Raw genomic sequence first — 16,023 nt, forward strand, 5'->3', positions numbered from 1 at the left:
GATTTTACGAAATGCAATTTGCTGTTTATAAAAATACGCGGAAAGAGTTTGATTGAATTTAGCGCATTTCTTCATGCAAGCAATCAACAGCATCATTATATATCAAAAGATACTCATCGTTTTGCCTGTATGTCGCAAAATTAAATTGGCTATTCTCACCCGGAGATATCAAATTGCAGCGGTGGCGGCGGCGGAAATTTCACGGTAGTTAACGCAATCCTGACAAACGGCACCATTATCATCCGTTCCGTTACAGAATAAGAAATCGTCGTATCACCGTCGGTGATACCTCTACGCACGTAGAAATTACTCACGAATTTAACACCGTCCACATCGGGGATCCGGCCGGCCTCGGAGATGGTATGTCCGTTAAGTATGTGGAATTAGGTTTATTACACGCGCCTCCGGGTCGCGCACTATTTCAAGAACTATTTCAGGAAGCCAAAGGCCGAGGAATTGAGCGCGGCCGATGTTCCACCCGAAAGTCCAGCGCCTCGTTCGAATCGCCGACGAGTTTGCCGTCGTGGAAAATCGCGCAAATTCCGCGAGGAGCGGGCGTATCGATTAACGTTTGTGATAATAAATCCATCCTGCTTTGCCTGACGTTATCGTGCTGAGAGTGACGCACGATATGCGAAACGTGACAATACCTTTGTATTGCTGGAAGGAACAACGTGATTAAAATGTTAAAATCGTCGCGATAATGCAATGTTCTTATCAACGATATATTTCTCGAGATAACCCCTCGACTCAGTATTCAAAATTTCAAAATTAAATCACGGAGAGACTCGAAAGATCTACATCGATAAATCCGCGACGATAAGTCCGCAGCTTGTCGGATCTGCATTTAAACGATGCAAAATTGCGAAGTCAATTTTTCCTCGGAGCGCTAAGCGATTGCTTCATATCGCGGATAAATAACGATCCGTCTCTCTTCGTTTCGCGCTACCGCGAAATTGACGCAGAGATTAATCAAGTTCTTGCGGTGTGAACTTGCCACGACGTCGTCACAAAGAGCACGTTGAACGATCTGGCGTGCCAGTCGCACTTCGACATCAATAACGCGAAAAGTAAAAGATAGTCGCGGTGACGACGGCGTTGGCTAAACTCGCTCTAATGGCCCGGCTCGAGGAATCCCACGATCGAGATTTCGAATATCACGTCTCGGCGGCATCGGGAATTCGTCGTCACGTCGAAGGATTCGCGGTGCCGACGCGCGGCATTAAGCCGAAATTAATTTCCAATGCACCTGCGTCCGCCACGTGACGACGCGGGGGACGTGCGACGGCACGATTCCGGCTCTCCATTATCGGAAAAGTCCTTCCCGCTTCTCGTTTCGCTGTTATTTCCATTCGGCGCGGATAGCACGACGGGACGCGATTTGCCGCGCTGATTCCGGTTGAGGCGGCAAGCGGGGGCCGAAGTCGCGACTTTACCCGCCGGCGGTCCTTCTTCCGGCTCGAAAACCTGTGCTTACCCAGCGGAAGGGGAGAACAAGAGAAAGGGTTAAACGCCGAGCGTTTATCGCGTTATTTGAGGCTGTTGACTCTCGTTAAGTCACACACAAGGATCCGCGTGATGGCGGACGAATCGATTTTTCACCCGTGACTTGATTAAATTCACGGAGTAAATGTGCTGGAAATTGAAATTACAGGATCGATAGCACTATTTTTAGCACTTTTTACGCGTCGTAATTTAACTGCAGTAGCGATCGCGAGATCGTGCAGAAACTCGTTTGGCGAATTGGCTCTCCGATGGTGAAACAAAACAAAAAAGAAAAACACTTGTTGACATCCAGCGGCGTACGAAGTTCGCGCGGAATCCTCGCAAGCGTTCATGCAAAGCGATACTATTTAACGATGGCCCACGGTTGCCATGGCGACTCATGTATAGCTTAAACGATACAATCTGTCGGCAAACATTTGCTGAGATCTAGCAAACAGCCAACAAATTCCATTTCATAAAGGAACGAGCGTACATAACGAACGCCGACAATACGAGGAGAGAATTCCCCAGCATGACGAAAGAAATCCGGGCCATAGGTAGAAAAATTGCGCCACTTCCATTACCGGGGGCAGGTCCAGATTAAGCGAAAAGGTATTAAGACGTTCTCTGACGCGTCGCGGATAATATTGACTAAAGACGTGAAGCAGCAATGACGGGTCGAGTAGAGGGTAGGAGAGGAAGGAGAGGATAGAGAGACAGCAGAAAAAACATTGAGAGGAACATGAAAAAAAAGAAAACTACCAAGTAGGAATAAAAAAGAGGCAGAAGTGACGCAAACGCGAAAATTTGGGGCATGAAGAGATGGCAGCCGTCTGGATATCCACGAGGAGGAATGAAGGTTTGCGCACGGTTGGGGTGATCTCTCAGGAGCCGTCGGGGGTGGAGAGTGAAGAAGGGGAAGTTAGGTGGGCGCCAAGGGAAAGGGGAGTCGTACTTCTGGCTCCTAAGCAGAAAATCTAATTTGCGTAGCTTAACTCCTAAGGAGCTCCAGATGCACGGACGCCAACATACGGGAGTTTCAATTTACGAGGCGAGGACCAGGGAGAAAGATGAGAGGAACGGCCGGAATGACGGCGCGGGGGAAGCAGCAGAGCAGCAGCAGCAGAAACGGCAGATGGCGAGACAGGGTGAGAGATAGCGGAAAGGAAGAGGGCAAGGCAAGACGGACGAAGAAGAAGGAGGATGTTACGGAGAGCGAGAAGCCTCGACGAGAGAGCCCAACGACCGTGGGCACGGTCTTTCGCGTCCCCTACCCATCATCCTCGTGCCAAAACCCGTATCTTCCACCCCCGACGCGGTCCCTCCTTGAGAGCTAAACAAACATCATTACTCCTGGCCTTTCTGCTACCACTCCCTTTGCCAACCCGCCGTCTCGTCCCGAGACCCCCTGGTCGCACCACCACGCCGAGCACGATGGTTCTCGGCCGCCTCCACTTGGCTCACGACTGCAGTCCGCCCGTAGCGCCGAACCCGCCAATGTACACCGACCAACACCGGGCCCTGAATACGTAATCCCGCGGGTGGTAACATTGATACTTCGTTAAGAGGGAAGCCCGGCAGGGAGACGAGTCGCGGGATGCGGGAGGACACTTGGACCGAGCTGGTCGGGCTGGCGACCGACGATTCGTGGTTTAAGCCGGCCTCATCGATCGGTCGTTCCGCTTAACGGTCGTTTCGGCCAACCACGTTCGTCGTGGCCGCGCTCTGCGCTCAGAGATGAGGCGAACGGGCATGAGAGATCGGATGTGAAATCGCGCATGTCGCCAGCGAAGGCACTCCGGATACTCCGTTCTCAAGTTTCGACGGAACTACGTTCTCTGGGAGGATTTCCGTCGTCGAGAGCGGTTTTCGTTCTATCTCTCGCCCTCTAGTTTGAGGACCCCCGATCCGTGTCGTCTCCACGCGCAGACATAGACCGGCGATACAGTGAAAATACACGCGATAACTCGTGTAACCCGGCTCGGTAACTTATAAAAAAAATCAAGGGTCACCCACGATCTCTGTGCGAAAAATCGACGGGAAAATACGCGAAAGACGTTACCTTGTGCCAAGGTATCGTTCGATTACGAGAAAATAACTGCACTCTGACCACGCTGCTAGCTTAATTCGGCCGTGAGCGCGCGCGTGCAATAATAATCAGCCGCGAACGTTGACACCCGACGTGAAGAAGGAAAGCGAAGAAGCAGGGAAAGAGGGAGACAAGGGATTACTTCGTTATTTGAAGCTCGCTAAAGAGAGCAAGCGCGACTCGCGAATAAGACGCGTCTGCGGCTTCATCCGGTTAACGTTTGTTCCGGCTAACCACGTTCGTTCCGTCTCTTCTCTGGAGAGGTTAGGTGGTGGTGTAACCCCCGGGGGACGCGGGCGAGGCCGTGGGGCGAATGCAATTTGTTGCTTCCGGGCAGGCGAATCTTTTAAAGAAGTGCATCTTTTTACCAACAGCCGGTGAGGAGACGAGAAACTCGCGCTTCCGTAAATAATGAGGAAGGCAGCTGAGGCACGGTGCCGTTGTCGCTGCTGATGCTGCAAAGACACAAAGGTTCGCCGCCATGATGGCGCGAGAGGATATTATTCTCGTTGAGAGTCGGGGACAAGGCGAGTAATGCACGAATGGACTGCGTTGCTGGGGAAAAGGGCGATGAATGGAATGCAGGAAATCGCGTTACCGCTCGGGATTTCTATTGTACGCGAAGGGCAAGCTTCGTGTGCCGAGCCGTTCGTTTACCACCAACTTCCTCCCGCGAATAGCGGATAACGAGGCTAGCGTAAGCCGAATACTTCCCTTTGCGAGCGCTCGCGAAACATCCTTCGTGATGACGACATATCGCGCGTAATCGGGTCAGAGGAATGCCTAAATTTAATATTAATGTGAATATTGCCACTCGTCTGAGAAATGTCGAGTGTACCGAGTGTCCCTTTATGTGAACTCAATATGAAAGTTTTCCACAGTGATAAAAATTGCTACACAATTAATACGTTGAAGAGAGTAATAATTTTTTTACACTTATCACTTGTAAGAGATTTTATCAGCGACTTTGGGAGATTAGTATGGAATCGACGTTGTCTCGTTTGCGAAGCTCAGAATCCCGACCATTTGATAAACGGAAGATATACGGTACTCTCGCGAGCATTTTGTCGTTATCGGGTAATGTTATCATTAATACGCATCCGTCATATTCAAGATAGACATCGCTAATTTCCTCGTGCGACACGTACAAATTCGCGTACGTGCGCGCGAATAGTAACATAGTAGTAACGAATAATTTTCGTCGGAACAGAAATCTGGTCTCTTCGTTGCAACTCAAGGGGTATGCTTAGAACAGAACATCAGCGAGACGGCGGAGGGTAGATCGACAACGGGGACGCAGACTGGGCCGGAAACTACGACGTAGCAAGGTTCAGGCTGCACATACAGATCCAGCAACAACTTGGGTTGAAGTCGGCTTAATTAACAGCTCGTGTCACCGTGAACGCTGCGAGTACATCGTGTCCAGAATAAACGGCCGAGTGTGTTGGCACAGCGCGTGCACACACATGTGCGCGCGCGCGAATTGGGAGATTGTGTTGACCCGTTTCCTCCCTTGGCCAAGAATATATCGTTCACGATAAAGCTCGCGATGTCTGATAAGTCGATGACATTTCCGAGACGCTCGTCTATCTTCGGAGACGATAACGTATAAGACGGCGGCGAGATGAGAAGGTGAAGAAAGAGATGAAAGAAAGAGAGAGAGAGAGAGAGAGAGAGAGAGAAGCAAAACGAGAACGTTAAAAAAAAGAAAGAAAAACAAACGAAGGAGGAAAGAACGACGGTCTGACCGCAACGTCAACGCGACAGGGAGTCAGTTATCCGATCTCGCCCGGTTCAATCAATTTACTCCATTGTACGACGTGTCTCTTCGCTTTTAGATTATCGCGTATCGGTCCGCGCACTTCTCCGAGAAGAGACCGTTTGATTAGCGAAATTACCACGAGACCTCCAAGCTTCTGTAATGTGTGTACCGTCTGGTCTGGTTAATTAATTAATGGTTTTATGTACGGTCGCAACGGGGTGAAAAATCGATACGCTCGGCGATTTTATCGGCAATTCCATCGGCTTCAGCCGCCGCCGCTGCCTCCACGTTCGTACGGGCGCGTTTCGGATGAAATAATACGAATGCAGCGACAATATATAGTCCCTGGGCTAAACATTCTCACGTAAAACCGCAAAAAGGGACTTCGATTTCGTGAAAATCGCGTGACTCGCTCCCTCGGCGTAAAATTCGTTGCCGTTGACGGGACGCGCTTAATAACCGCATGCATTATTCTCCCCCATCCCGTAGATTTTCAAACTTTCAATATCACTATATCCGCAATCCGCTGTGTCGTTACGCAAGGTATAAAACGCGGCGTGCTGCGTTTGAATTATTAATTAGCCTGCGCTTGCCGGCGCGCCGCGTCGGTACAGAAATGATGGCATCTATGAGAGGCCGCGCGGGTGCGTCAAACGGGGACTAAATGGAAATCGTTGATGCATCGCGGCCGGCCATAAGGGTGCATTAAAAAAAACTTTATCTCGCGTCGCGCGGCATTAATCGACCGTCTCTCGCGCATAATGCCGAGCGCGATAATTGGCGCATAAATTATGGCGGCGGTACGGCCGTGACGAGGAAAATTCCGACGAGAGCGTCCTGTAATGAATAACGATCAATTTCCGGCGAGACAGCCGAGCGTCACGTCGGATGCCGCCGCCGCCGCCGTCGCCGCCGCCGCAAAGGCCGTTCTCGAGAGTGCCACCCCCTTTGGATCGCGCCGATATCCGAGAGCCATAATCGAGCCGAGGCGGACGGGCTTAATTCGTTGCTAACTCGATACATCGACAAGGCTTGTCAACAAGTCAGGCGGACCGTCATTTAATTACGTAACAAGGCACACGAGGACGAGGGGTTGCTGTTGCTGCTCTTGGCCGTCGGGGTTTACGCGGGAGAAAGGCTGGGAGATGGGGACGAAAGGGACAGAAAGAACGAGAGCGACAAGAGCGACGGATCAAAGGGGACGAAAGAGGAAGCGGCAGAGATGAAGGAGAACGAGTAGCGAGGGTGAAAGAGCAAGAGGCGCGTGAAACAAGGAGAGCTACTGCATGGAGAGGCTATATGGAATACGATCCGACGTAGCGTGCGATCTGTCACGAAGGAGAACAAGGACGAGAAGAAAATAAAAGCGCAGCATCAATGGCATAGCTGATCGATCCTGTCAGGAGAAGAGTTGAACGTGTACACGCGTTATGTGCTTAGCGCACGTTAAAGACGCTGGTATAATTCTCGTCTCGCATCGAGATCAGGTAAACAAAACTCTCGGTTGGCTTAAGGTAACGGAATTTGAATTTACGAGGTCGCGAATATCGCCGGAAAAAGTTGCCTCCTCTCTGTAGATAGAGAGCATCGCGAGACAGAAAGAGAGGAGCGGATCAATCAGCGAAGGCGGCAGGCCTCTGAAAGGGTTAGCTGCTAAATACCACAAGGCACGCCTAAATCGGTCGAGTGCACAGACTGGGGACGGGGTATCGCGTTCGTGTGTTACATCACGGAGGCGCCGTGTTTGCTCTGCCTGCTCGAGGTTCGCGCCACCTGAATATTCAACAGCCTTTCCGCACACGACCACGACGCTGGCGTGCGCGCGCGTGTATCGCGTGTATAAACAGCCCCGACAACCGTCCGGCACTTTAGCGCAAGCCGTTGCGTCTTAATGTGGGTCACGAAGGGCGGGCCAGGAAGTAGGAAATTGAGCCGCGCGCTAAAATCAAGGCTAACGCGCCCGTCGTTTCGCGCCGCGTGCAAAATGACTTGCATCGGAGCCAGTGGCTCGAGATTCGTATCTTGCACGCTCGCGGATTACATGCGACACATTTGCGCGCGGGAAGTCGCCAGATGTACGATCGGCGACACGTCCAAACATAGACAGTTATTTCCCGTTGTACTCTCCATTGAAACAGGTAACTGTAAGAGAAATAAAGAAGATACTCGAGGAAGAATACGAGCTAACATTCGACTGTTTTTTTAAGATCGATTATCTCCACGACTGATCTTTACCTTTCTCATTCTTCTCTGCAAGAGACGTCACGACATTTATTCATGAGCACTCGGAGAGTTGATATGAGAAAAATAACGTTTCGTGATTCGCGAATGAGAGAAAGCGACAATTCCATAGGACGACAATATTAGAAATAAACGCGCGTTGTATGGTCGCAAGTAATAATCTGCCGCGCTTCAAGTCGGGGAATGCAAGAGAAACAGCTGTAAAATAAGGGAGACATCTCCCTGGCGCGAGCCCGAGTCGGCGGAGACGGCCGTCGTCGTAAAAATGCCGCGTTCGTGCGAGAATTCGTCAGGATTGCGCGTCACGGCCGGCGAGAACGCATCATCCCCCGGCGTCGCGGCTTCCTGCAGCGAGCGCGCCGGCGCAAGCGGAAAGTGGGTCAGCGTCGTTAGCGTTCGATGGCGCCGTTTCGACTCGTTCTAGCCGCAGGGATAGGGACGAAAGGGGCAGAACATGGGGCGGGTTAGCACGAATTTTGCGGCCTCGCGCTACGGTTTTCGAGCACACCCCGTGGTCATCGATCGTGGTCGTCTAACTCGATCGGTCGCTAACGAACCGTCGCCTCGTTCTTCCCCGTGAAAATGCTCTTTGTTGGGCCGCGCGCTCTCTACAGCAAGCTAACCGCTAAAATGGAGCGTATCGAATATGTCAGAGGACCTTTAAGGATATTTCGATAAAAAAAGAAAAAAAAGAGGAAAAGGGTTGCGGTCGTCTCTGCGAGTTCGCACGACGTGACGTCGGTGTCGCGCGTTAAATCTTAGTGACAGGCTATAAAATTTGGCGCGCTGATAATTAGAGAGTAGCGTAATTACCGGTTCGAGCCAGGCCGGCTGCAATCTGTGCGCGCGTAGTCTGGAGAGGCGCCTCGTTTCAGCGAACTTTTAATCAATCGGCGGAGACAATTACCTAATGTCAGTTTACGTGAACGTGGTACGCTCCCGCTATTTCCGCGAGCGATTCCAGATTTAATTAAAATACACCGGCAAAAAGGACGTCGTTCCTCGTCAAACGCGGCCACATTATGCACACACGCAGCTTAAACAAGCGCGGCTCTCGCGTGCATATACGGGAATATTTAAAAACAATGTTCCCGCTATGGCAGTTAATTAAAGCTATTCGAGTAATTTCATTAAGGTAGAACGAACAGGCGTACGCTTACGTTACGTAGAATAATTATTAATAATGGAGCATGATTCTTTTTCTTCTCGCGAACGAGAGAAGTCGACGCGATCGCGCGGATGTTGTGTTTTATGAAATATCTCGCAGAATTTCTCTCTCTCTCTCTCTCTCTCTCTCTCTCTCTCTCTCTCTCTTTCTCTTAGGATTGAACAGAACTCGGGTCGTGAAAACCGGAAGCTCGTTGTAGAAGAGAGTGCGCGCTAGCGCGGTGATATCGCTGTCGAATTATCGGGGATTATCGCGCGGCGGCTAGATATATTCTGATTGATAATAATTGCACAAACATTTTCTATATATATGCGAGCAGTCGCGCGCTATCATCGGCGCGAAGGCTAATTCGAATGGAAGTCAAGTGACAAATGGTTTATCCGACAGCATTCACCTATTATGCGGTTCGCATAACAAGTGTCAATATTGCTCCATCAAAGTTATTAATGTTTCTAAACACCGACTCATAAAACGCGGAGCGCTTCCTCGATTTTCACGAGCAAGATCCGAATTTGCGGCATCTCCGATTGCGACTCACCTGACACTGCTGTGGTCCCTGCCGGTTCGGCGAGGAGGCCTTCGGTCTCGGTTTCTTCACTCCCAGCTTCCCAGGATCACAGCCACCGGCTCTCGATTCCTCGCTGCTACCTGCAATCAGAGAGACGCGAATCAGTTAGCTGTCGTAAGAGAAAGAAAGAGAGAGAGAAAGTTAACGTCGACGGTCGTTCGACGACAAATAGGAGACTAATCGACCGTCTATCAGGCTCTCGACAGCCGAGAACGCATCGCGGATCGTGGATTTCTCGTTGTAATTTGCCGCGGGATCGTCCCCGGAAGCGCGTACGTCTACCACCATCGTGGCGGACGCACCAACTAACAACTTTTTGCCGTAAAACGAAGATTCGGCCGTGCCGCGATGTTTCTTCCGCGATCCCGCTGTTGCCGCCGACGACGACGACGACGACGTCGACGTCGCTCCCTGTTTTCTTCCCCGACGCCGTGAAAGACGCGAGACGGCGTCTCTACAAGACTTCGACGTATGGAAGATTGATCGCCCAGCGTGTTCTTTTTGCGCGCACGACCCGGGGTATACTTAATGGTCGATTGGCCTGTCGTCAACATCGATCGTCCGACGCAACTCGTCGCGCGGGGAAAAGGGCTAGGACAGGAAGGATCCCGAGGGTGGCTTCTCGCCAAGGATCTTTCGCGGGTTTCCTCAGTGAAAAGCGCTCGTCTCGCCGGGAATACTCGGGCTTTGAATGGTATCGGATGGCGCGTAGACTCTCCCGGCAAGTTTCCCGGTATCAATAACATAATATGCTATGTAATGTGTACTATGCAACGGACTAGTACATTATTTCAATTGCGAAGCGTTTAATGGCATCCGTGCGGGAGCTTTGAAGTGTTTGCCGGGAACGCCGATGTGTATTTGGACACACTAATGGGGGGTATACAACGATTGAGCGATTGAATGTATAAGGCCCTGTTAATAATATAACATTAATGGCGCACGGCAATAGTATTGAAAGCTCGCGCAATCAGAGCGTTCTCTGATCCGCTTGCGTGCCCGTTATACGAGATAGAAATTACTATGAAACACTTCTATATAATAATAATAATAATCTCACTGACACAATAATGAAGAAAAAAAGTAATATTATAAAACACGCAGAAAAAAAGAAGGGGAGAGCATATATACGATACGAAAGAGAAAGAATTCAAGACTTAAAGAGCATATAATACACACAAAACAGAGAGGAAAGGTCATAATATTATGAGCTTTGACTTTCAAGTTGATTAATTAGAATTAAACAATCGACATGCATATGTTTTCCCGAAATATGGCTACAATCCCCATCACCACTTGTACCTGGCATCAATTATTCGATCGCGTATTATGCAGATCTTAGCAGTTTAGATGTTGTATAAAAGTCTTTGTCCGAAATCGTGTCGGTGTGTTCGAACGTGAACAAACAACGAGGTTTCTGCGGCGTTGCGCGGCAATTTCGTTGGGGAGCTCAATTGTCCCAAAAGATCCCCTCCGCGCCGAGGTCGACGGGAAAGTCGGTGTCGAGAGATAAAGGAGAAGCCAGCCTTCCGGTATTTCAAACGTTATTCGGCAGAACGAACACGCGAGCTCGCAATCGAAAATTGCTGCAGGCTGATCGCGGTTACGGCGCAGCATCCACCTGCAATTTATCCCCGCGACGTCGGAAACGCTGCACGTCTCTATGGATCGTCGTTACCGACGTGCAACACCTGCGATCATCGTTCACCTCGTCGCGCCGCATTGCTTCCTCCTGTGCGCGAGGAGGCTAATTAATTATTGTTTCAAAGCCGTTGCCGCCGCCGCAACGACGCCGGAAACTCCCGGCGCACTATTTGCACGGCGCGCAGCCCGGAGGAAACATATGCTCGCTTAGTATGGAATAATGACTACGACGAAAGATGAACGTCTACGAACAGTTTTTCCGGGAGAGCAATTTTCGCACGTCGTGGGAAATCATCTGCGAGTGCATTCGGACAACCTCTTCTTTTCTCTCGTCCTATCTTGCTCTCTTATGCGCGCGCGCGAAAAATGATATCTCACCGTATTTTTCTCTCACGTCGAAATATCTACGAGGAAATACGCGCGAGGTCGAGGCGCGCACGCAGAAATCGAAATCCACAGCAATCTTCTGTATTCTTCCCGACCACGGTTGAACTTTCGCTCGACAGTCTGTGAAAACGGAAACAAGTACGGTGCGCTTTGAAAAAAAATAAATACATACACTTTTCCTCTTTCGTAAGAAACGAACGAACGAACGAATGGACAAACAAACGGAGAAGTCTGCAGAAATAAAACGGAGTTACTTTGTAACTGTATTTATACTTCTCATCGGTATCATACCGATTATTGAACTCGTCCTGCACTTTCCTCCAAACACACAAACCGGATTTATCCATCCCACTGATAAAAGGGACTTCCCGTTGAAAACCGGCTTGTGTACACGGAGCCTTTTACGCTTTTCTCGCTCGCGAATCTCTTAGAGTGAGCGTCGCGCGGCGCCGCCTCGGAAATCAGCAAATTGCGAGTAAACAAGTCTCTTCTCATCAGACATCGACGGACGCGGCCGTATATTTGCCGAAATCCCATATACCCAGTCCTATCGAAGACGCACAAACATCGAGAACACGCGCGAACTTAAATAATTTTGTCTTCCGAGTCGCGCGACGAGACCGCGACGTCTCGCTCTGTTAATAGATTTCTCCCTCCTTCCCTCTGTCTGTCTGTCTCTTTTTCATTTGGCAGCCGCGATTTAATAAATCAACGAACCTGTCTTCGATAGTTGCCGGCGGCAACACGGAGAGCCGGGCGGAGTTTGATAAACGGCAGGCTCGCTTCTCTCATGGCCGAATAATTCGCCGATCGCGATACCGCGACTCATCCGAATTCGGCCGCGCCGCGGAATTTCGGGCTCCCCGCGACCGCGATTACGATTCGATAAATTCTTCGGCGATTCCGCGGAGATCGCGGCAGTCGAGCCGCGCTCGAATAAAAGCGAGTGGAAGTTTGTTATCGGGTCGGGATCGGTCGCGGAAAGCATCGCTCTAAATCATTGCACAGCCGGGCTGGTCCGCGCTTTCTCTTTTATGTGGATTTTCTGCAACGTGGACCGCGACCACAATGCGATCAATCAAATCCGTCAGAAAATCGTGACTCACGCTCAACCGAGAATTGGCGTTCCATCAAAGTAACGTTCACAATGGTATCAAAAGATTATGTCGGAATAGTAATACGACGCATGTTCCGACTGTAAAAAAAACAAGAAGGAAAAATTGGAAAAAGGAGAAAGATCTTCCGTAATATAGCGTTCATGTGAGAGAACACCGCTGATAATAATGAAGCGAGCAGAAGCTCCGGGCGATCCGATGGATCTCGGTCGCGATCAGGGAAATCGGAAGCCCCGAAACTCCCTCAATTTCGATCACCTGCACAAATTGTGTACTACTATCTCACGTATTCAAATCGATAAAGTTCAGCGATATCCACATCCGCGAAATGAATTTTGCACGTCACGAGAAACGTAATTCACTCGACGAAAACTGCTCTTAAATTGCCTCTAATGACAGCACAGTACGTTTTGACGATTAATACTTCTCCTCCCCTACGGTAATGGTCATCGTCGATTACGAAACGCGCACGTTTATTCAATTGCGCGGCGTTACTATAACGGCTGGTCCGTATGCGCCGCTCATTGCGAACGCAAGGTGCGAGTCGCAGCCCGGGATCCCGCAGCTTGGGATGCGTTTGTAATTCCATTTACCATATAAGTGGTTGGTGCAACGTGCAGATGGCATGCTTAATAAAGTGTACTTAACCGAGTCGGGGCTGCACTGCGAGACCCAACCTCGATTGCATTCGCGTTTCGTATCCCCGCCGGTATTCGAACCTCCGGATGTCTCGGCAGGCGAAGCGCGTCTCACCAGAACGAGTGTGCATAATTGCATTGCGAATCGTGATGTACGCGTGCACGGCGCTGTGCACGTGTACGCGCAGATATGTGTATGTGTGCATTCGGGTATTCTTGTAAAACGTAAATAGACTCTCTCATTCGAAGCGAAATTGGCTAGAAATACTAGTTTGTTCTCCTGCGCGCGGAATATATTCAGCGTCGACGCAGCGTAGAGTTTCGAAACTGTTGGTGATAATTAAAGATTCGAAATGTTCTCGGCGATTGTGTGAATTAACACGCAATCAAAATCGATATTCGAGATAAGAGGCTCCATTCGGATATAGACGGATGTAATTGCAAACGCGACACAGACTTGAAGTCGCGTTTATTTCAAAGTGACACGAATATTCAATTTAGATAAATTGATCGACACGTGGTTTGATGAAAGCTAATTGAGGGGGAGGGGAGCGGAATTAGATTGTTTCCGCGCGCGGATTGCGTGTGAAAACTAATGATTGCGATTCGACTTCCCGACACTCTCGATCTGGCAATGATAACGAATTCGCGCAGATAACGAGTACATTTCGCGGCTGTGACTCTGCATCCCCGAGCGAGCAATCAGCAACAGTTTTCGCGCCACTGGAAAACGAATACAATGACCGTGACTGGAAATATTCCATGACCGATCGTACTAGATAACTCACTCTCACACGTATACGCGCGCGCGCGTCCGCATTCTTGGCGTTCTACCGACGACCGTATGACTACTGTCCGCTCGAATCTCTGCCAAATTGGCGACTGATACAGTCCGTCGTTCATAAATTGGTAAACACGATTTGGCAGGAAGACGATCTCCTACCTCCGAGTTCTAAGACACTCTGTGTCACGATTTTTTTTTTCTGCTACCGTGAATTTATATGTGGAAGAGCATATTGAATCTCCTCGCCACGAACAATTCCCCTTACATTACACGATAATATATCTATTTTCTCCTGATACTTTTATATAATGTATGTCTGCTTAAATTCTTGGATCAAATCATCATTGTATACGATTACCAGATATCAAATGTAAATCATCTTCTCTTACAACGAACTTGGTTTATTTTTGTCTATCGTTTAACTATCGCTGTAAATCACATTTTTACAATAATAGTGGCGCGAGTTACACACGACAACATGCGTGACCAACGTGGCCAGTTTAGTAAAAAGATGGTTTATCGGAATTTAAAGTAAAAGTACCAATTCCTGGACATGTTTCTAATTCTGACCATTCTTACTATTTCGACCTTTAAATACGAATAATTAAACTTTCAAAATAACACGGGTATTTATTCAATTGTTCTTACCCTCAACTGTCTTTTATCGAGAAAAAGTGTCTTTAAATGTAGCTTATAAATTATTTTTGATTGGCTCTCAGTCACATTCAAAGCCACTTTATATTTATAATCGATAAATAAAAAGTTCAGAATAAGAACCAGTTTGTACATTTTACGTTGAAAGTTTTAATATTCATATCTAAACGCCAAAAACAACAAGAATATCCAGGATTAGGTACGTGTCCGGAGGCTATTCAGTACTTTTATCTCACGTACGCGTAATAACGTCGTTGCACACCGGAAAGAGAGTTCGTATCGCGTGATAAGGGGCGCGAACGGAGATTGCGAGAGATACGCGACAGAGAATAGGTAATTTCGGCCGCGTAATTACACCAGCCGCTGATAATACCTTGATTGGTAACAGGCATTAGGGGTTAGAATCTAATTATCCGATGTGTTATCGTTAAATCTGATCAGTGACGGACAACGGTCTTCTCCATCGGTCAACGAGTCCGCGATACCCGCGATACTCCGCGGCTAAAATCGATCCTGATGTGTGCGCGTGTGCGCCAAGTGCATTCCGATAGGTCGAAGAATTCGATAAATGTTGTCGATAGCGGAGCAATAGCTAACGCGACGATGCAAAATCTCATGTAGAAGAATTCGCGTACATTTATCGTTGAGTATTACACGGAGAAAAAGATTTGCTACTATATGGACAACTAAAATTATTAACTGCAGGAGCAAATTTTCTTGCTTTCATAGCAAAGTTATTTAGCTATCACAACTAAATAACTTTGCTATGAAAGCAAGAAAATTTGCTCCTGCAGTTAATAATTTTAGTTGTCCATATATTAGCAAATCTTTTTTTTCCGTACTACTCGAGAGAACTCAACTTATGAATTCTCTTAAAATACACGCTATCTCTGTAATACGCGGAGAAAAGATTATAGTAAAAATTACAGCAACATTTCTGTAATTTTGAATCGTACAGAATTATGACCGAAGTTGTTGTATATTTATTGAAAAATATTTGACTCTTTAATATAAAATTATTGAATGTTTTTTTTTCTATATCATTATGTCAAATAAATCGTCAAATTTACTATTTCAATAACAATTTGCACTACTAATTTCAGTATAGTCCAGCTGCATGAGAAAACATTGTACAAAAGAAACATAATTTTAATATCATTTTTGTTACGATACTTCTCCGTGTACAATTTTCATGCATCATATCGTCTGAGAATATTGGATGTCCAGAAATTGCTGGACGGTCCAATCCGCTCGTAAATCTGGAATTCGCGCGACAAGCCGTAGCGCAAAACGCACATTTCTGGGCGCAAATCAGCTAGTCAATAACTGCGCGCGATGTAAATCTTATTTGCGACAATTGCAAAGAGAGCGTGCATCGATGCACGAGCGGTCAAATAGCACGCACCCTGCAAACTACGTTCGGGGTCGCCGCTAACACTCCCTTTCCTCTCTTCGCCCCTTTTGCACCACTCCCTCCCCCCCCCCCCC

At 48.4% G+C, this 16,023-nt stretch overlaps 1 protein-coding gene and 1 long non-coding RNA gene across 14 annotated transcripts in view; one reads left to right on the plus strand and one right to left on the minus strand.

Moving 5' to 3' along the window:
• The window catches only part of LOC116850871, a 488,766-nt gene that overhangs the window by 101,358 nt on the left and 371,385 nt on the right, over positions 1 to 16,023 (minus strand). For all 9 annotated transcript variants that reach the window (XM_032829662.1, XM_032829664.1, XM_032829661.1 and 6 more), the window contains one exon: positions 9,284 to 9,393. In XM_032829662.1, coding sequence (XP_032685553.1) covers positions 9,284 to 9,393 — 110 coding nt within the window. The remainder of the gene's footprint in view (positions 1 to 9,283; positions 9,394 to 16,023) is intronic.
• The window catches only part of LOC116850881, a 131,890-nt gene that overhangs the window by 7,092 nt on the left and 108,775 nt on the right, over positions 1 to 16,023 (plus strand). The gene's annotated exons all lie outside the window — the stretch shown is intronic.

Source organism: Odontomachus brunneus, unplaced genomic scaffold (genome assembly GCF_010583005.1).
Source record: "Odontomachus brunneus isolate Ranch 3 - 2012 unplaced genomic scaffold, Obru_v1 Obru_scaffold_158, whole genome shotgun sequence".
Taxonomy (NCBI): Eukaryota; Metazoa; Arthropoda; class Insecta; order Hymenoptera; family Formicidae; genus Odontomachus; species Odontomachus brunneus.